The sequence below is a fragment of the Thunnus thynnus genome, chromosome 24, assembly GCF_963924715.1.
Source record: "Thunnus thynnus chromosome 24, fThuThy2.1, whole genome shotgun sequence".
In the NCBI taxonomy this organism is placed as follows: Eukaryota; Metazoa; Chordata; class Actinopteri; order Scombriformes; family Scombridae; genus Thunnus; species Thunnus thynnus.
In genome coordinates, this window is record NC_089540.1 from 2,961,453 (window position 1) to 2,983,499 (window position 22,047).

Below are 22,047 nucleotides of genomic sequence, written 5' to 3' on the forward strand. Positions count from 1 at the left end.
ACACACACACACACACACACACACACACACACAGATACACACTGCTCACCTCTTGAGAATCATGTCAACTGTCAATAGTCTGATGTATGCAGGTAGATGTGGGTGCACATTAGTGTGTGTTTTACTCACTGTGAAGGAGGCCAAAGTCCCTGTGAGCGTCCGTCAGCTGCTTCAGATGTTCTGTGATGGAGATCTGACAGAGAAAGATGGAAAGAAACGCATTTTAAATAAACAGATCGATAGAGAGAGAGAGAGAGAGAGTGAGAGAGAGAGAGAGAGAGAGAGAGAGGGAAACCAGGATTTCTAGCCAAATTCACTGCAGTCATGTGCTGAAGACAACTGTAGCAGCAACAAGCACTTAAGTTGACAAAAAAGGGTTTTCAAGCAGGCCAACTGCTTAACAGATAGAAATGTTGTAATGCCTTCATTTTCTGTTTTTAGGCTGATTATTTTACTCAAAGAAATAATATTTAAAGAACCTACAAAATACCTAAAAAACACACTCTGTGTTTAGATCATTTTCAAGTAAATCAAGGAGAAAATACAGTACCTGTCGTGTTAACTTTAACTAGTTTAAGAAAAATAGTGTTTAGCTGCTAAGCGTGGATTAACAAAATTAACTCCTGAGATGTTGGTTCATCAAAATGGATATTTTCCAATCACAGATAAGAGAGAGAGACTGTACATTTAATTTTAACTTGAAACTTTGGCTATCTGGCCAGCTAGCTGCTAGATTTCTCTTCATATAACTGTCTTGCTTTATCTGTGTAGTTGTCTGTTTCTCTGTGGCGGAGAGCACAGTTTGACAAATAAATATATTTATTGTTCTCATTGGGATTTTTTTAAGCGTGATGGTAGGTTCAACAGCTTACAGATTAAACTAGAGTGTAGTAACATTTACAAAACCAGAATGCATAACACAGCCATTGTGCAGTTAGTTACAGTTGTAGGCTACTGTCTAGTTCTTAGCTCTGTTTTGTTGCACAGCAGATTTTGCAAGCTGTTTTCATGTCAATTATACATTCCAAAGGAATAACTAAGTTTTAAATGGTAAAACAGATACCAAAAAACAAGACTGTACCTGAATTCTTCTATTATTTTTATCATTTCATGAAAAATACTACCATATATTCTAATGAATATTCAAATATTTAAAACATTAATTAAAAATATTATCTGCAGTTTTTTTATTATGGCGGGAAATCCCTGTTATCCAAGAAAAGAGGAAACATATTCCTGGGAAGAAAACTTCCAACCATAATGCTTCCTTAAAATAATAAATGGCTTTATAATGTGATGAGGGGAATACACTGGTGGGTGATTTTTGTGTGTGTGTCACTGTGAACTGTGGCACATGATGGACTGTTGCAAAGAATGAACAGTAAAAAGATACAAGGATGGGCAGACAGAGGGAGAGGAAGGGAGGGGAGGAGACACAAAGACAAGCATGGACACCGGACCTTCTATGAATCCTCCATTCAATGGAAGGAAATAGCATAAAAATTGTTCATTCTTATTGATTGAACTGTACAATCCCCTAACGCGGGTTGTAGAGGTTGCAAAACAATCTTATTCAATGGAGCACATCCACAGGCACTATACTCTCAATACACTATGACACTTACACAAAGGGAAATCAGCCAAAAAGAAAAAAAAAGGCTGACATTCCTTTTATTCTCAGTGGAAAATGCTAAATCTCAAGATAGTTTGGCCATTAAAATGCAGTTTGATAAAATTTCTAGCGTGAAATGTGCATTTTATTTTCGTTCAGTGAATGTATATGATGTTTAGTTTGTCAGTTATTATAAAGATATTTTCAGGCTTTCTATCGTTACTATGGTGATTGCTATGGACAGTGCTATCACTGAAACCACATAGCTTACAAGTTTGAATCATTGTCTTTGCTCCTTCAATTCTGAGAAATAAAGTTTTTTTTGTCAGTTTTTGATTTCAAATTGCTGCCGGTCGGCTGCAACCTGAATCCAAAGGCCACCATCTCTGTCAAGAAAAGGCTTTTTATAGCCTATGATTTCTTTCCATTGAATGGAGGATTTATAGTAGGTCGGCTGGCTTGGAAGAGATAATTGAATTTGTAGTGGAGGAATTAGGGAGGATGTGGTCTCCTGTGAGTCTCCTTCAGCTCTGAATGAGCTGTCTATCTAGATGGAGTTAAGATAATTGTGCCAAATCAGCACAACTCTGTAGGTACACACAGAGAGGCGGGGCTAGGCCCGGCAGGATACACACTTGTCTCCTGGCTAACTCTTGTCATTGATCCAAATCTAAATAACCCATTCTACAGAGTATCTTTGTTGCAACAACTTTTACAATATGAGGTTCTATATGTTACCTCAAATATCACTGACATTAAATTTCCAACTTGAACTTCCATCATTTTTATGTTTTAACTTAATTTGGAGTACTGAATGCTCATCTGTGAGTACGAAGGATTCACCAGTTCAAAATACAAATAAAAACACAAAAACATATGGAGGTCAAGTAGAAGACAAGACTGCTGCTGAGAAGTGATGAGTTCAAGTAACAAAAATAAACTCCCACACACTGTTAACATTTATAGTAAATTTAATGAATAGCTATGATTCTGAGACTCAGAAATGCATGGTGGTCAAGCAGAAAACTAATTTCAGAAAATACATTTTTAATGGAAAATGCAATATTTAGCTCCCTTAGGAGTAAAATTAGGATATGACAATTCTTAATTTATTGTCCACTTTCCTTTGAGTTTTAAACAATAGTTCATCATTTTGGGAATATGCTTATTCACTTGCTTCCCGAGGGTTAGACAAAAAGATTGATACCACTCTCATCTCTGTGCATTATCTATGGAGGAATAGCCAGGAGTTGATTAACTTAGCTTAGCATAAAGACTGGAAGCACTCCAAAGTTCAAAAATACAGCTACAAACATGTCTAAAACTCACGATTAACATGGTGTATCTTGTTGTTTTTGTTCAATCCATACATATACAGAACAAACAAAGTTTATAGGAGTTACTTCTCGTAACAATTTCTCTTTCTAGTCACCATGAAATAGTTACAGAACGTAACTTTATGTTAAAACACAACTTGTCATTTACACATTTTGGTTTGTGTATGGATCAAACAAGATGGAGCTTTCAAGCATCATCAATCAAAAAAAGTGGAGATTTGAACATTTACGATTCCAAAAACTGGGCAAACTCAATCTGCTGATGAATACCTGATTGAAAGCTCCAGAACATTTAGACCTTAATAGTAAGATTGTGCTGTCAACACCCTGAAGAATCTGACAGTTGCATTTTCTAAAATTGGTGAACTTGTGCTTGGCGAACTGAGCCTACGTTCAAGCAAGGATACTTCACTGACATATTCTCAGATTCTTCTACTTCCATTGAACCTTTCCAATCTGATGTATAACTCACATAAAAGCCAGCTGATGCTTGCAGGCATGAATTCAGTCCGGTACCCACACTTGCCAGTTAGCTGCACCCTGAACGTCCCCGGAGGAGCTGCTGTGTGTCTATAATCACTGATGCTTCCTGACACAATGTTCAATGATCTAATGTTCCCAGGCAACACATGCAGCTCTGGCCGGCATGCGGAGCTTTGGCAGACGATGATTAGCGACAGATTTTTGTTCCGGGAAATAAAAAAGTGAATCATTGGAAGCTTAAAGGCGTCTCAACTTTCTTTGATAGAAGTCTTGGAGCTGAGTGACTGAGATTGGTTATTATCCAGTCTGAGTGGACAGATTGGCTGATTAACCATCCAGCCTTTCATCCGCAACCCCAATGAGAAGCCCACTGATGACACATTGTCAGGGGAGTGTGTGTATGTATGTGTGTGTGTGCGTGATGAAGAACACATGAAGATGAAGATATGACAGCAATGACTGGTCCATTTTTGGTTTTTTGCTTCGATGTGACATGAAACCAAACGATGAAATTACCTTCGAGTCCACCTCACCCAATCCATTTCTGCCTGAGTTGTTTTTCCCCGTATCCACGGTAACCTAATTAGAATTGTACAAACAAGAGGAGTGGGATTGTTGAGGAGGAATTTGTCGCAATTACTCAGAGTGCACTGTGTCCCCATGCCGACCAATCAGCTTCAACCTTTTAGGCACGAAAGAACACTGTGAACCGACTAAAGTGACCTGAATGTGCAGGTACCACTCTCTCCAACACACACACACACATACACGCACACACACAGACTTCTATCCACCACCCTGCCATTAAAAACGATGCCAAAATTCCTGGGCAAACATGCCGCTCCCATTAAACCACCTACAATGGAAAGTGACTTTTCAAAAACTGGCAGTTAAAGCCTCTTTTCTGTCCAAATGAAACACTTAATTCTCTCCTTAAAAAGGACCTTTTCATATCAGCTCATGTTTAAAAGTGTAAACAGAAAGAATAATCCTATCCTGACTGAAAACGAGACCAGTATCAAGCGGGCTCTGAACAAGGCCCGTATTCATCAAGCTGCTAAAAGTAGTCCTTCACTGTTTCTCCTACTTGCAAACTTAAGAATGAAACTTTTTCATCATTACTTTTGACTTTAAAATGCTCTGAAATTTAAGAAAGCTCCAGAGGTCTCTTAAGGTCTGGTCACAACAAAAAATGGCAGTGAAATTCCTTTGTGAAATGTTTGGCTCTAGAAGAAGTAGTAGCTGAAGTAGTGATTACTCACAGGGTTAGTTGGTGAAGTGCTTTAGCTGGTGAGCTAACTGCTAACACGCTAGCCAGCCACAACCATGCTACACTAGTCTGTCACAATAGCTGCCAAAAATTATTTCTTATTTTATCTATAGCGGGAGGCGTTTTGTTCTAAGGCTTGTTTCATTCAATATATAGTTGTATTGCAGAGGATAAAAAACACTCTCCAAGCAAATAAGCTTTCTAAATGTTTGCTAACTGTCAGTCAGCTCTGACTCTGACAGGACATTAAGGTCATACAATATTTATTTATCATTATTTAAAAGAGGTATTTGTACCATTAACTCCTGTCTGTAAACCACTGCTCTGTTGTGGAGCAGTTTATACACTGACAGAGAAAAGTTGACAAAGCATTACAGAAAATAAGCTACGATAGCTTCCTCGGTCACAGGTCAAGTTCACCAAAGTTGAACTCAAAGTGAAAATGCTTCACGGTGATGCTGCATGCTACTTTAGCTGAGGTATATTTCTTTATAATCACTTTCCACACATCTTCATTGTCTGCACTCATCACTGTGGTACTAAATTCTCCTCATGATTTTTCTGATGTACTTTGTCCAGTAGAATTTCCTCCACCTCTAGTAGGGTTTCCTTTTTGTTTCCATGCCAATATTTCAACCTCATTTATTATACATGTCTTGCACTGTTGTTAATTGCTACTGGAGATATTAAGGATTTCACATAAATAAAATGAACTTTTAAAATGAAAAAATCCATGTAGTTTTGCTGAATAACTGAGTGAAATGCATTTTTTTTTTTTTTAATAAGGATGAATAATATAGCAGACATAGGATAAATCATTGTGTCTGATTAGCTATTCCAACTGGGATTAATCATCAGATCACTTAAGAGTTGATCACTTCACTGTAAGTAGAAGTGAGTTACTTGATAAATGTCTCTTATTCATCACACTCGAAGAACAAATACGTTTTTTACTCCTCAGCTGGCTCTTTAGAACATTATTAAGTGTAATAGAAGTTTGATTAATACAGGCCCAGGTCTCATTAGGAAATGTAAGTTTTTGTTTCTTATATAACCATGAATCACCCGCTGTCTATCTACATCAACTACACTGATGTTCTCACCTTCACTCCAAAACAAAGTGTGTCAGTGTGTGTGTGTGTGTGTGTGTGTAAGCATCTGGTCAGGTGCTAACTTCAGAGAGACCGTCCGTCTGGTCCCGTCACTGTGGTATCACCGTGGCGCCCATCTCTGCCCAGGACGTCTTGGCATTAGTTGGTCTCTCTGGCAGCTGATTGGCTCTATCTGTCACCCCCAGTAACAATCACTGTCTGACTTCCAGCATGGCTGCCACTGTGTTTATTGAGACTGATAGAGGCACATCCTGTGCTGCCTCTGATCACCAGCACATGGTGTGAACACACATACACCATTTGTGTGTGTGTGTCTGTGCACTTGTTGTCCTTATTACAGCTTTTCCATAAAGTTACACATGCTCACAGGTGCACACAGACAGACATACACTCATGTTGACATTATGTTTGACATGTTGCTTAGCCCATTATAAACACATGATAAAAGCTGTATAATCACTATAATCACATAAACTAAATACAATCGTTTATTATTTTGATACTTAAATACTGAATATACCATCTTAGAGTGTGAAATGTCCGTATGTACATTATGTTTACATTAGTTTAACAATTAAAATACAAAAAGTTGCAGATCTAGAAATCATTTTACACTCAAGTCTTTGGCACAATTGTAACAGGACAATCTACATTTGTCATTTTAGCATCTGAGAGCCTGCAGACTCATGAAGTCATAATCCTTGAATGTTACTGCAAAAATAAGAAAATTATAATATAACTACAGAATATTTTGGCTTACAGTTGCTATCTGTAATTGGTGACCTGGCCAAAAAGTCAGAAAGTTGCACATGTTCTTAGGACTTGAAACAAGATGCTACATTGAGATACTTGAATATGACTTTGAGGTGTGTGCAGCCATCCGCCCTGGCAAAAGGTTATGTGCATGTTTGTGGACATAAATGTGTGTGTAAATGCAGATATGTACAGTACATTGTATATATCTGCAGAGGATTATCAGTGTTTCTGATTTTCCTGAATGACCACGTGTGTGTTTGTGTGCATGACAGCGTACCTGCAGCAGTCTCCAGCGTGTGTTGAGATCTTCGATGCGTTCCAGGTTGCTAGGCGACAGGTGGATGTCAGGTGGACCAAAAGTGGACACCAGCTGGTTCATGTGTGTTACGTCATCCTGAATAGGAGCAATTTCATCCTGGAACTCCTGCAACACACACACACACACACACACACACACACACACACACACACACACACACACAGATGGGAAACACAGACAGGTTGTTAGTAGCCCTCAGTTCCATCTTGTTTCTCACCTCATCTGTTCTAACAAAAAGAAACAGATGCATCCATCATGTAAACCCCACTTTTCCTGCTTGGTTAATGCTTGCTGATGTATAGAAAATGCTGACAGGCTTAAGTAGGATAAATGCTACATGAGGTGCCTCCAATGTGGCTATCTGCTTAACATTGATGGTTGATGGATGCAAAGTGGGCGAACACTTCTGTACTTTTTACATGAGCACTAGGGTGCTGTATTTAAACCAAATTAATGATTGCCAATTTCCTTTTTTACTGAGTTTGATTGTGCAAGACATCTGCTGGATTGCTTGACAGCACAAAAAAAAGGTTTGCTTTATGGCACCAAAGACGAAAAGTGTGCTGTTCTTTCATGCAAACTAAAGCTCTGATGTGGTGGAGGCAGAGAAATGCCGATGGGAATAAAAAAAAAAAATCCAACATACTTCTTTCATGTTTTATGTGCCTCTTCAGAAACATGAAAGAGAAATGACAGCAGAAAAAGAGGAATGTGTAGTTACATGCTCTCTGTGAGAAGAAGTGAGGCGGTTTGGAGGAAATATATGGTTTTAGTAACACCCCCCCCATTGGAGAAGGTGTAACTGTTGTGTAAAATGTGTTAATAATGTGTTGTGTTGCTCTGGGGCCTCAGCTCTAGGTCCTCCTCCTCCTGCAGCCAATCAGTCCATCTGGGAGTATATAAAGGATGAGGAGTTGCACTTCTAATCCTCTTGCCACTTTCTGTTGCCTGCTGAAACGCTGAGTATTTGTGTATTGTGAGCTATTCTAGCAGAACTAAACTCCCCCTAAACCAACTTGGTCTAGGGGCGAAGCTTAATTAATTATGAAAAACATAATGCCATCAATCATCTCAACCATGGTCTCATATGTTCAAAGTCCAACACCTGATAATGAGCGTCACTCAATCTGACCTTGACTCTGTCGATGTGCTCTGGCAGTGAGTCGATCAGCAGGTCTCCCACAGGTTCCCACGCCTCCTTCACCATCTCCGCCTGCCTCAGCTGTCCGTCCAGCAAGTCCTCGGCCTCCTGGAGCTCCATCAGCCGACGCAGAGCCAGCTCCAGCCTCCTCTGCCATTCGGCCGAGTCAGCGTTGAGCCGGTCCCACTTGGTTATCACGTCGTCTGCTTCCTTACGCAGGACTCGCCCCACGTTCTGGGCTCGCTCCTCTGGACTGATATCTAAAGGTTAGAAGAAGAAGTATGTGAGAATTATTTTCTTAACATACAAACCAACAAAGGATTATCACCTGACTCTGCAGTTGCCATCAGTTCTGCAGAGTTTTAGTGTCTTTAAACTCACTGTTTTGGTTCAGTCTTACGGCTCTCATCATTTCAGGCTGCAGAAGGCTGCTGTTTTCAGCTAAAAAGCTGTGAACCCCACAGTTATCACATTTTCATTCAAATGTTACTAAAGTCTGATTTGTGCAAGGCAGTACTAAACATCACCCGTTTCCCAACTTAGCCCCGCCCACTCAAAGCAGCGAGAAAAGCAAGGAGAAGAGACATAGGAGACATCATTCACTGTAAAAAGCCGTTTGAAAATGTATTTTGTATGTAAATAAATACATTTTCACACATAATCTTCCCTCAGCTCTAATAAAATTTAAAGATCCCCTCCAGACATGTATTCAGACATATAAAAAGACTGCTTGGAACAATAATGTGTGTCTAATATGGTTTTTCCACAAAGTAACTACCATGTTACACATAACATCCCCTCCTTCTCCTTCATTGAAAATCCAGATTCTATAAATATGCAAATATTTTTTCATTTTAAAAGTATAACTGCTGGACACAAGATGTCTCCTACATCACTGTAAAGTCCATTCTCAGTGTTTGTGAAGTGGGGGCTTCAAGTTTCCACATCACACTTGTTAAAGTTGCATACTGGACCACTATTAGCTTCCAAACCAGTTGTAATGTTACAAATCATGCTTGTTGGCTCGCCCCTTAAAATCTGATTTTCAATGAGCACAGAGAAGCTTCCCACTTTCAGCAGATGAATGTGAAAAACTCTGAACATACATCATTCTGCACAGAGAAGCTCAAACATCCAACTGTAGGAGCAAGAAGAAAAACATATTTTTGAGTGAAGGGGGACCTGTGCGCCGCACTAAACTTCCTTAGCTTCCATTTAAAATGTGTCCAGTTGAGTTTAAAAAGCCACACGCAGTCGCTGTGACAATGAAGACCGGCTCCTGAGAGACTGTCTCACTTATATGTCAAACCACTCTGAGTGTTTGTGGAGACATAGATTCTCTTTTAGGAAAGCTGGCTGAATTTAAATAAAATGTCATACAGTCAAAAACCACAGTGGCAATTGCTATTTCAACATCCGCCAATTAAAAATCACAAAGACAGACTGACTTTCGAAGAGAAAGTAAGTGCTTGTTTCCCTCGGTGCAGCAGTGATTAGCAGCTGGAGTTCAACCTTTCTCTCTCTCTTTCTGTGCTCTCCAAGTGTGTTTGAGTTGGAAGTTTAATGGGCCACAATTATAGTTCAGCTGTTTTCTACAGGCCTGGTAACTGGGCTGCTGCCATGGTGCACAAGGTGCTGCGGGAAAGTCTGCGTATGTTTGTTAACCTTCACGTGGGGTTGTTTCTAGGCTGTCACTACGGACCCCAGTGACGAGAGGAAAAGGAGCTTTAAAGAGCAGGCAGGAGATGAGTCTGTAACATTCACTACATATTTTCCTTTTATGTAAGACATCAAGTGTTAAGGCTGATCCCAGCGCTGCTTTGGCAGAAAATGTCACTAATTAAAGAGCTATTTCCTGTGTTTACATTGCAGTTTGTGCATTTAAATGGAAAGTACAAGGTGAGCAGGAAATGTAAATGTATCTTTGTTGTGATAAACTAAAAAAAAACCCCACTACAAAACAGCTTATGCTGCTTACATCGCTTACATTCTTAATCCAGCCAGCATGAAAAACATCAAAGTGAGTGTGAAGCGCTGAAGGGGGACGGTCTTAACACTTGTAAGAAAAATGGAGCCACGTTTATATGCAGAATTTTACAGTTACTGAAAAGAGTTGTTTTGTAAATGTGTGTGTGTGTGTGTTACCTCTCTGCTCAGGTGATGGTGTGTCTCGGGGCAGTTCAGACAGGAAGATTCCCACATCGTCTAGTGCCTTGGTCACAACAGGCTCTTTAGCTCTCAAGTCTCTCCTGAAGCCCTGTGAAGACACACATGAGCACAAACATCTGGTTTAATTGTATGTTTCTTTGTAAAGCAGTGTTTGGGTATGGTATCTGTTTTAATGGCTTATATTTTGTGTTACTGGGATATTTCTTTCTGGGTTTTTACTCAGATGTTTGATCATCTCTGGTGAAAGATATTTGAAAACAATATTTGCCGTGCTCTTTTTCCTTAGATTTGTTTCTTGTTAAAACAAGAATGTTTTCTTGTTAAAGAGATCCTTTTCTCATAAAACTAAGATATTTTCATGTTGTGGTGACATATTTTTCTCATTATTACTACTTGTTATACGACAAAACTTTCCGAAATATTATACAAAATAAACGTATGTCATTCAAACAATTAAAGTTTCTCGTTACAATGACGTACTGATTTTATCTCATTAAAACAAAAAAGCTTTTCACATCACGACATGGTAAGTTGGTATGTTGTTATAACCGGATCAATGCCTAAAGACAGGATATTATAGTCTACGTCAGACGACAGAATTGCACGGTCTGATAAACTTGTGAAAAGCTGCTGAATAAAATGCAGATTTGAGTCTTTCCTAATGTCATCTGGCCTTGTGCCTTTTGCTCATGCTGGCAGGAGATGGAAGCAGGAGGGTGGGAGATGTCTGCTCTTGTCTGATAACATCTGTGATTTGGTAGCCAACAATGAAGTACAGAGTCAAAGAGTAGTCATGGAAAATCACTGACCTAAACTGGCACCAATTCACATAATTACACTAAAGTGCACAAAACAACAGGAAAGCTGTAAAAACACAAAAGTAAAGTGAAAAAGTAAGTAAAAATGCATGCAAAAACATGCTGCCACACATCTGAATCATGTCATCATTTCTCTGGGCTATATTGTCTCTTAAGACAGACTTTTTTCTTCCTTATACAACATATGGAAGTTTCTTACTAGAACAATATACCTTTAATTTGTCATCTGTCTGAGACAGGTGACGAATTATAGGAAAAACCTGAATAAATTAGTGGAGAAACATAACGAATGCAGATGCTTCCACACAGGTGCACTGAATGGTACAATTAAGCAATTAACATCCAGTCATGCTCTGTGACATATATACAAATGCTGAGCAGGCCCAGTTGATTCTGATTTTGTATCAAGATAGCAAAAGGAAAAGATCTAAGTGACTTTGAAAGAGGGTTCATTGTTGGGGCACAGATGGCAGGGGTGTCAGTCACAGAGACTGCTCAACTTGCTAGTGTTTCAGTAGGAGCAGTGAGTAAAGTGACATCTGCTGTTACACCTATGGGAAAGACATCAGTAAAGAGGGTCGGAAATTGTGGTCGACAGTGCACATTTGATGACTGTGATGCCTGTGCATCAGTGTGATATGTAAGGAAAAACAGAAGAGCAACTCTTCCTCAGGTGACTGGGAATGTCAATGCAGGATGTGATCAGACTGTTTCAGCAAGAATAGTCTGTCGACAATGACATAGAGAGGGATATTATAGTAGGGTTGCATTGCATAAACCCCTCATTACCAAGATGAATGCACATTTGAGAGTTCAGTGGCGCAAAAACCATAGGCACTGGTCTACAGAGATGTGGACAGTGACATGGTCAGTTGAGTCATCCTTTACCATTATTCTCAACATGTGGGCGTCACATTGTCACCCGTCTGTTTGGACACACTGTCTCATTCTAGTGAATGGGAAGTTGTGTCCAAACCTTTGACCGGTACTGGATATATATCATTTATTTACAGTGGCATGGCATGACTTTTCCTCTATGTGGGGCCCTAGATAGCTCTGTGTATTTTGGATGTGAGCATATGCCGTACAATGCAGCAGAAAGCCAGCTGCTGGTAGCTAGCGGCTAGGCTAGCAGTTTCTAAAAGTTTTAAAAAGTAACTTTTGGTGGCCACTTAGCAACTGCTTTCACTTTACAATTATCACCACAGTACCACAACAATCCATGTATGTTTTGCCTGCCTTCATGGGGTAAATGTTATCTAATAAGGAAGCAGCAATTGGGTGGAAAATTGCCCAATCTGGCAACATTTCTTGGGCATAAAATTTTCTGCTCCAGATCCAGTTATTTTCAGCGTGCAGTGTCAACCAATCAGGGGCCACCAGGAAAAACTGAAGATATTACAAACATACTGCCGTCAGGCTGAGAAGAGTACGCCCTTCAGCACATATACAAAGATTGTAGGCAGTGCTTTTTTATTAGTCATTGCACGTTTCTGTAATTATGTATGATTTATGTGAGAGTAACAACTGGAATTTATACAAACACATAACACTACAATAACAATTTTTGACCTGCATTGCAGACTGCCAGTGAGAGTATACACTTGTGTGTGTGTGCATGTGCATGTGTCTGCACACCTATCATCAGTCTCTGTGTGTGCATTCACTTCAGTCCAATCATAAGAAGTCGTTACCATGACAACCAGTGGTCACAATTGATGACGTGTGAATGTTACTGTTAGTTTGTAAAAAAAACAGTAAAGTTGAAAAGGAGAATAGAGAATTCAAAGACAAAGATATGCATCCATTCTCCCTGCAGTCCATCAGTTAACCGTGTGCCGCTCATACTGCAGGTGCTCGCTACATCCTTCTGTGCAGTCAAACTTTTTGTTTCCAGGTTCAAGGCCTCAAAAGAGAATAACATTATTTATTGGGAGTTTAACAGTGTGCAGACCTCAATCCTTTGTACCCTGCGATGAAAATGTTTTTGTCTTGCACCTGAATAATGTGCCTGGATGTGTGCACACACAGTCCATCTTCTGAGGTTCAAGGCAGAGCCATTTCTCCCCATTTCTTTAAAGGTATCTGAATACCCACAGATTAGTGTGTATTCCCTCTCTTGATGCTTGTCAGTAGGCGAACTCAGTCACAAACAAGTCAAGTTAGTTCCAATGTGTAAGACAAGATTTGTGACGTGAAATTTACTGTTCTATATATTTGGATTAGTGTTTTAGATCCCCTGCAACCACATTAACAAATTATTATGATGATTATAATGACAGGTTGTTGTTGGTGGAAGGTCTGCATGTATTGTGTGTAGTCTACAAGCAGAAGAATGCACAAACACTGTTAGTTTCAAATGTCTGTGCATCCGAGTGGTCCCTCACACTAAAACATGTCTACATTCATTGTGAAACCCTTCGACTAAAAGCCTTCTCCTAATGCATATCTGCAAGAACTCACCATTTTGCAGAATGATTGTAATTTTTATCCATGAAATGACCGAGTCAGCAAAGACAATCATCTCGCTTTTTTGCATAAAATGGTGCATAAAATGTGTTTTTCATTGAACCTGTACGACTATAATTTCCATTTGTTCTGAGCCTTTGATTTACATAATGTTAGTCAGAGCGGCATGAAGTCCACCTCCAACATAAATGGCTGCTTTTGCAATGAAACCACAAAGCTTTTGATTATGAAAGTTATCAAACAGACTCATGTTATTGATTGCTTACTGCACTGGTCTTGAGCTGAAGGTTTATGAGTGTTTTCCTTGATTATGACTTTGATCTACACTTTGAGGAAGGATTGTGATAAGCAGTATGCTTATTATTAGGGACTATATGAAAATTATTGGTATGGGGAGGCAGGCTGAACCTTATGTTTTAAAAAATCTTTTTCTACCTTTTTTAAAAAAATACATCTATCTCTGTAATATTACCTGATAAACTGTGATTACCACTGTCATGAAATGAGCAAAATGCCCTGCAACTGTTATGAAGATGCTGTAGCCTAATATGATCAGCTGTCTGACCGTCTATCATAAAAAAACAATTACATGATGTCTGAGTCACATGGACAGACATGCTGGAGGCTAAAAGCAGACTGTTTCTTGTTTTCATACACAAGGTGATATGTATAAATGAAGCTCTAAATGTCTTGGTAATAGTTTGGTTAAATGTTAAAGAACAGACGATCAAGTGTGTGTATGAGATCACCCCTGGACTGAAGAACAGGTGCATTAATGAACAATAGCAATAACAGGAAGCCATTGTTAGCTTCTTTTGTAAAGAAATACATGGGTTCTGTATCTTTCAGATACTGGGATGAAAAAAAAGATAAGAGACCATCCTCTCAGTAAGAAGAAAAAATAAAAAATACATAACCTTCCTTCTTTTCCAAACTGACCTCCTCCCCTAATAGTTTTCAGACAGCCCCTTACAGCAAGGGATTATACATGACTTCTATTTCTAAATGAATTCACAAAATCCTTCACAAACTTAACAAACACCTCTGCATGTTAAAAAAAATGCAGTGGAGACAAGCAGTGTGTCTGTTTGTGTCCCATGTATGTGTGTGTGTTTCCTCTTACCCGGTGTGTGTCCAGCTGTGCCTGCACGGCGGGGACGTCGCCCCCTACAGGCGGCTCATGCTCCAGCTGTTGACTTTTAAGCCTGATCCAGTTCAGCAGCTCCTGCAGAGACATGTGGAGCCTCTTCCATGGAGCCATCTCAGAGTCCAGGTGAGCCCTTGAAACACACGCACACACACACACACGCACACACACAGGCTTTTAACATTTTTCTTTTGCTTTTTGTACACCCACACATTTCTTAACATCTCTTTTCTTTTGTTCTGTTCTAGTGTAGGTTTGTAGAGTTGTTTTCCTTAACTTCCATGACATCCCCGGAGCTCTATGACCTCCAGTCACCCAAGCCTCCCCTCACCTCATGCTGAGGGTCTTGTTGCGCAGGTCATTCCATCGCTGGCTCATATTGTCCAGACGTCTCTGGAGCAGAGTGGCGTCCTCTGAGTTCCCCAGCGACGTCAGAATCCTCTGCCCATTCTCATCCAGGGAGTGATACAGCTCTGTGTGGTTGTCAATCTCTGCCTGGAGGTCCTGGTAACACACACACATACATGCTCACACAGTAAGAGTCAGTGGGGGAAAAAAGGCAAAAGCGGTAAATTCTGTTGGAGCACACACTTCATTATCTTGGTAATAGCAGCCATCTTTCAGGAATTCACTTTTTTCACTGCTCGGCTGGAGTGCTCAGTAATGGGATCAGGATCTGAGAAAGTGATTTACTCTCTAAAAGCAGCAACCACCAGGATTGAGCCGTAATGCAGAGCTTAATGTATTGTGGATGGAACCTTTTGTAGCACTGAAATGTCAAAATACTTTATTCAGCACGGAATCAGTTGGTAACTTCGACAACAGTGGTCTCACCATCGTACATTTTTCCTGCAGGCAATCCATTACTGAACCTCTTTAACGCTCCTGATAAGGCAGTTGAAGAGAACCAGATACTTAACAAAGCAGTCTTTGAAAACTGAAAAGCAAATAAAGCTTGATTTCTGAGAACACTTCCTGTTCAGGAATGGTGTTAAATACCAAAAGTTCAGAAATGAACCAGTAAGAAATGTGACATCAAGTATTGCTGCCTCTGTTAGCACATTACTGCAAATGCCAATGTCTTTATGATGGTAGATCTTTAATTTTACCTGAACACTAACGTCAAACACTTACTTTTGTCCATTCATCTCCCAACACTGTACCAACTAATATTTTTAATGGAGGACTTAATGTTGAAAATCTTCTTCTAATCAATCACAATCTATTTCTATGCCAAAATACTGCAAATTATCAGACATGATTATCAACTGATACAGCTGTAAAATTATGTTTAAAAAGTAAAGAAACAAATATTTATTTTAAAAGAAAAAGTTACAATATGCTTCACCATTAAAGCAATTAGCCCAAAATATCAAACAGGCAGGATAGTCTCAGACACAAGAGCAACCAAATATTTAATATATATCCAAACATAATTTAAAGGAACAGTCTGACATTTTGGGAAATACGCTTTTCTTGATGAGATTTAGATGAGCATTCTTATATCTGTCTGCTAAATATGAAGCTGGAGCCAGGAGATGGTTAGCTTAGCGCAGCATAAACACTGGAAGCAGCTAACCTGGCTCTGTCCTACTGGCACCACTAAAGCTCATTAATTAACACCAATTATTGTTTGTTTAATGTGTTATTGTGTACTGTTTCTCCCTTCCAAGCTTATCATCTCCTGGCTCCTGCTTCATAATTAATTGATTCATCTCTTCCACACAGGTGAGGGAGGTGTGTGTGGTGGCCAACAGTTCTCTGCAGCTCTGTATCCTACTGAATGTATTTGCTAAACCACGCCCATTTTTAAGTGGTCCAATCAAGTCTAAAGGCTTTGATTTAAATCCCTCTTTTTATTATACACCACCCACATATTACCTTTCACTGGGAAATACATCACAGTACAGAAGCTCACACTAAGTTCTATAAACTGTGACTTAAACCGTATTAACACAAGTACAACTGTACACGCTGTTGTTCTTCAATCAACCATGTTATAATGGCAGGTGTCACTTTATTTTATCTCTATATTTCTGCATTGATACTCTTGAGATGCAAAGGCATGCTTGGCTTCAAAACACATTAAGTGCTCCTGTCATCCTGATTTCCATCTATTAGCATCCATGGCACAACCTGTTGTATGATTTCAGAATTCAACTCATTTATTTCCATTTTATATCGTATCTGAAAGGTTGTCTGAACATTCTCCAAAATGTCATTAAAGAAGAAAAGATCTTGTAAAAGAATGTTAGACTCACTGTAAGTTTTAAATCAAATTAGATGACATGAAATTTGAATGATACTTGAGGGGAAAATGGGTCGTTGCACCAAATAATACGACACAGACAAGAATAGAACAATAGAGAGCGTTGAAGACGGTGAAGGTGCAGCGCAGTGTTAGACTGTCTAGAAAGTTTCTTAAAGTTTTTCAGCGCTTCTTGTTGCGTGATTTGTGTGTGCATGTGTGTGTTCTGATCCTAGCTCTGAACTACATGCTGCTTTCAACACTTTTAGTCAATCCCAGCCCTGTACCTTCATTTCAACTTCAACTTGGATGCTTGATAGTTTGACATATTGTTCACATCTTATGTCTATCTCATTTTTGAGAAAATACTGTCGTACTTGTCCTTGGATTGACCTCAAATGTCTCATGAGGAGCGGAGTCAGTCTGAGTTTAGACTTTAGTTGATATGAAAATCACTTTAGTGAACTTTCTAGTGTGAAGAACTTGCAGATTTATACCACAATGCCCTATAAAGATAATGTCAAACATGCTGAAGAGATGATTACACCATCTTCTGTTACTATTTTAAACATCAGTACTCTTATCATTTGTAAGCAGCTCAATAACTTCAATAACACTCAATAATTAGCTTGACTTTTATATCACAAAATCATTTTTCTCCAAGACTTGACATGCCTCAATTTAGGATTAAAATGCTCAATTACAAAAGAATAGTGCTTGATATTCTTTTCCAACCTGAACATGGTAGACTTTCCTGCGCAGCATCTTCACAACTTTACTCTGGAATCCCAAAACTAGCCGTCAAGAAGAAGGAGAAGAAGAGGAGGCAACATTCTGCTTCTTCTAGTCCCTCAAGATTAGCTCCCAATGTGACTGCATAAGAATGCCCTCTGTTTAAATGTGTGTGTGTGTGTGTGTGTGTGTGTGTGTGTGTGACAAAGCGAGAGATTTGGAGATGAAGTGGAAGGGAGGGAGAGTCATAGAGAGATGGACGGAGAGTTGTACATAAAAAGGGAGATAGGGTTGGAGAGTGTGAGTCAGAGCGAGTCAGAAAGACAGAGAGGGGGTGAGAAAGAGAGAAGAGATAGAGGAGGAGGAGGAGGAAAGAGGCAGAGAGAACTTGAAAGGGTGCATAAAACGATGAGTGCGCTCATTTTCCAATTAAACGTTATCTGCGTGCAGTATTGTAGCCCGAGAGTGTGTGTGTGCTCTCTGGATGCTACGCTGTGTTGCCATCCGCCATTATAATTAGACACAGAAGACTATCTCAGCACTGCATACAGTGCTGCTGTTGTACTGAGTGTGTGCGTGTGTGTGTATGTGTGTGTGTGTGAAAAGGAAGTGTGCACAAGCATAAATTTGCAACAGTGTGTATTTGAAAATTCATTTCCAAACTGCTGCATGTGTGTCTGTGTCTTTCCTTTACAGTATGCACGTTGTGTGAGTGTGTATTTGTGTGCCTCAGTGCACCAGAAAGTCTGTGTGGGTGCAGGGTGAGGGCCGAGGGTCAAAATATGTTCTCTTGCAGAACAGAGCCTTCCCTTCAACACCCACAATGCAGTGGGGGGATTTTGTATTTGTCGGCCAGGCAGCGATTGGCCAATGAAATCTCTCCATGCTGTCATGTCGGCATTCCTGTCATACCAGCCGAGGCAGCAAGTCAAGGAAGTGTGTCAACTCTGGGTCAAAAACTGGAAATGTATGAAACCATAATGACTAAATGTTGCAATAATCAAGCTTTTTGTTCTCTTATTTGTTTGTTTCCCAGCTCTGATACTGAGCAATCACTGCTCCAGTGTTTTTGCAAGTCCTGGTGATTACGTGTAAATCAAACAAGTTCTGTGTTTCTATGGGTGGTGCTGTTTCTTTGTCAGTTCTTCCTTGTGTTTTTCTTTTGTTTTCTCCAAAGAATCGCTCTCTATGCTCCATTGAAGATTTACAGTAACCGTAAATCTCCCACATTGATTTTTCATTACTCATTAAGTTATGTTGAGCTCACAGCATCAGGCGGTCTAACTCATATTTTATCACAAATACACTTCTTCTTGCTGGAACTACCAAAAAGTGTCATCTCTTCAACTAATATTCCAAGCTCAGCAGCAGAGAACACTTCCTTTTGCACTCCATTCCACCAGATCTCATTTAGCTGCACTTTATGGAACTCAGATGAACTGCAGCTGGGTTCATTTACATCTGTAGTATTAATAAATACCCCGCTTATTAAAAAAAATTGCAGTGGCTGCGGTAAAATTTTGCACCCCTCATGGCAATTTAAGGCAGGCTTGGTAAATAAAACTGTCATGGACAGGGCATGAGATTGAATGGCTACAGCTCTAAAAACCAGTATGTAAAACCAGTATATTAAAAATAGGCTTCCCAAACAGGTCAGCAGAAACAAGCAGGCGAGCTGTTCAAAGTAGGAAAGTGAGAAAGTTAATCTGCTCACTTGGTGCACAAATGATGGCACTGATGCTGTTTTTCCACACTCACAGTTTATCCTGCATGAATCACACAGAGCCATGAACTCTGAACACTTCCACCACCGGTTAGAGCTGGTGATAACCGGGCCACACTGTTGTGGTCCGCTATTCAAGAAAATGTGGTTCCTGCCAACTCAAGGAGGAAATTTTGTGCTAAAAAGGCTGTCAATTTGGAAAACACTTCCTTCATTTGTCTGATTCATTCCATTTTTACAATGGGAACTTCTCATTTTTCTGCACTAAACAGCACCCCTCCTGTTTTCTATGAAAAAATAATGGATACCATGGGAAAATCATAGAATCATTATAATAATCCAGTGTGAGAAGATATATGAATGTAAAGTGTACCAGACTTCCAAATGATTCCATTTGGAGGCATAATTAATCAATCTCCAGCAGAAGGTCAATGATTTCAATTGAGAGACTACATTACCACTGTGTTACAATGCAGCTGTAGCATGCACTGGATTCAGGCTTTATATTCAGTATGTAATGATTATGTACATTTCACTAAGCTGTTTGGCCTTGTGTTTTTGTAAGCTGTCTGTGAAGGTCTTGCAATGAAAACATTTTGACAAAGATTGAGAGCTGCAATGAAAACTGATGTTGTAATAACACAAAAAAATACCCAGGTCATTCAGTTCCATCTAAATGTATATAATATATATAGAATATATAACAGATTAAGGAGGGAGTGTGTGTTTGATAGTGTGTGTGTAAATGTGTCCTACCTTCCACTGTGCCAGCAGGTTCCTGGCTGCCTCAGGCTGCTCCTGTAGTCTCTCCTTGTTGGTAGCATCTATTAACACGTTGCAAGTTGTCTCAGCCTCAGTCAGCCAGTTGAGGAACTTCTCCAGGTCAAGGTAGAACTGCTGCAGCAGCTTCAGAGCTGCTTCCAGAGCCGCCTCCCTGTCCGAAACACTGGAGAGACACAAATACATGTCACCATGGAAAACTGACTGATGTGTGGGCAGTAAACAAACTTGTGCTGGGTTGAGGTAACAACAGAATATGTTTAGAATTTCAGGGTCAAGGTAAGTCCCACTGAGGTTGCTTCAGATAAAACAATACAAAATTAGGCAATGGATAAAATTACAAATACTAAAAGCAGATAATGACAATTAAGAGGTTTTAATGTGGTTACAAATCTCAACACACATCCAAAAAATCACAATATTCAAGAACCAGTAAAAAGGTTGCAGCGACTAGCCTTCTGCTAGCTTGAAGAGTGAAACACGACTTGTGTCTAAAATAAAAGCTAACTTCAGTCTTAGTTTCTAGATCTTAGAGAAGATCCCTAGCGATACAAAACAGTATCATCTGCATAACATTGAGTATAAGTTCCATGTGCACCTAAATTGTTTCTGTAAAAAGAAAATAAAAGTGGGCTGAGGACAGCACCTTTGGGGCACTCCGATAAAGAGTAACAGTGTATTCACACGTACAGATACAAAGTAGAAGGCAGTTTCTGGACTCTCACTTATTGAGCACATAATATACGTACTCTGCTCCGAATGGAGTTTTCTCATGTAGCTATCATAAATAGTGAACCAATAACCTCTGCAGTTTATTTACACATGTGGTTCTTCTTTTTAAAGTCCAAGTAACTCATTAAGGACAAAACAGTGGAGAATTGGTTACTCTTTCAGCACTTTGTAACACTGTTTTAAAAAGTGCTATATAAATATAGTTTGTACAGTAAAGTACAGTAAGGCAGTTTGAACTGAGCCCATTGACTTTAACACAATGAGTCTGCCACACTTACAGTATGTATAATAAGTGTGTTTGTGTCTGTACCGCTTGTTGATGTGTGTCCAGGTGGCCACCATGTTGTCGTTAACCTGGGTGACCTTGTGTGTGTCGTCATTGGCGTACAGTGTCAGCAGTTTGTTGGCCAGGGCGTTGGTTTCATCCACTTGACCCTGCCACTGCTGCAGATCCTTCACAAAGAGCTGGAGAGGGAGAAAGAGTGAAGAAATAGACAAAAAAAGGAAACTGTCAAACTGAAACCAATTTTAAAATGACTTTTGAGCCATCCCCAGTATGAGTAATATTATATTTTCGACACACTAGAGATCTGAGAGTGCCAAGATTTGAAAAACATTCATGCAGTCAGTGAGTGTGGATGTCCAGCCCACCTTCAGCTCAGCGTTTTGTTTCTTCAGAGCATCCACCGTGTATGTGATCTCCTGCCAGGACTCCAGCCTGTCACTGGCCTGCTTGATGAGATGATCCACCCCATTCTTAGAATCCAGCCAGTTGGTGGAGTCCTGCAGCATGTTGTGGAGCTGCTTTGTTCTATCTGAGAGTTTGGTCTGAGAGTCCTCCCAGTGAGTCTGAAGCCTGTCAACTATGACAACAGAAAGAAATAAAGCCTCAAACACAGGGAAGTGTTTGAAATAAACTGAATTTAAAATGCAACATCTTGCTTTGCTCACTGGCTCCTCTGAAGATGTAAATCTGTAAAAACAGCTCACAAATATATAGTTTCATTTTATAAAAAAGTCTCAGTAATCTCCTAAAACAGTTGCTCATTTCAGTTTTTAGCAAACATTTCTCAAAGAGGAGGAAATAGAGCATTTGTCTGGAACTATTTTCAGTGGCGGATTAATCCACATTTAGTGCTCTTGTGAGTGTTTCTGGTAGCAGGACGGTGTGTGTGTGATTAAGACAAAATAAACTACAG

At 39.7% G+C, this 22,047-nt stretch overlaps 1 protein-coding gene across 9 annotated transcripts in view; it reads right to left on the bottom strand.

Annotated features, from left to right (window-relative positions):
- The window catches only part of dmd (dystrophin), a 322,537-nt gene that overhangs the window by 54,833 nt on the left and 245,657 nt on the right, over positions 1-22,047 (bottom strand). For all 9 annotated transcript variants that reach the window (XM_067583225.1, XM_067583222.1, XM_067583219.1 and 6 more), the window contains 9 exons: positions 21,500-21,711; positions 21,159-21,313; positions 20,093-20,282; positions 14,965-15,137; positions 14,610-14,766; positions 10,176-10,287; positions 8,022-8,290; positions 6,848-6,994; positions 130-193 (listed from right to left, as the gene is read on the bottom strand). In XM_067583225.1, coding sequence (XP_067439326.1) covers positions 130-193; positions 6,848-6,994; positions 8,022-8,290; positions 10,176-10,287; positions 14,610-14,766; positions 14,965-15,137; positions 20,093-20,282; positions 21,159-21,313; positions 21,500-21,711 — 1,479 coding nt within the window. The remainder of the gene's footprint in view (positions 1-129; positions 194-6,847; positions 6,995-8,021; positions 8,291-10,175; positions 10,288-14,609; positions 14,767-14,964; positions 15,138-20,092; positions 20,283-21,158; positions 21,314-21,499; positions 21,712-22,047) is intronic.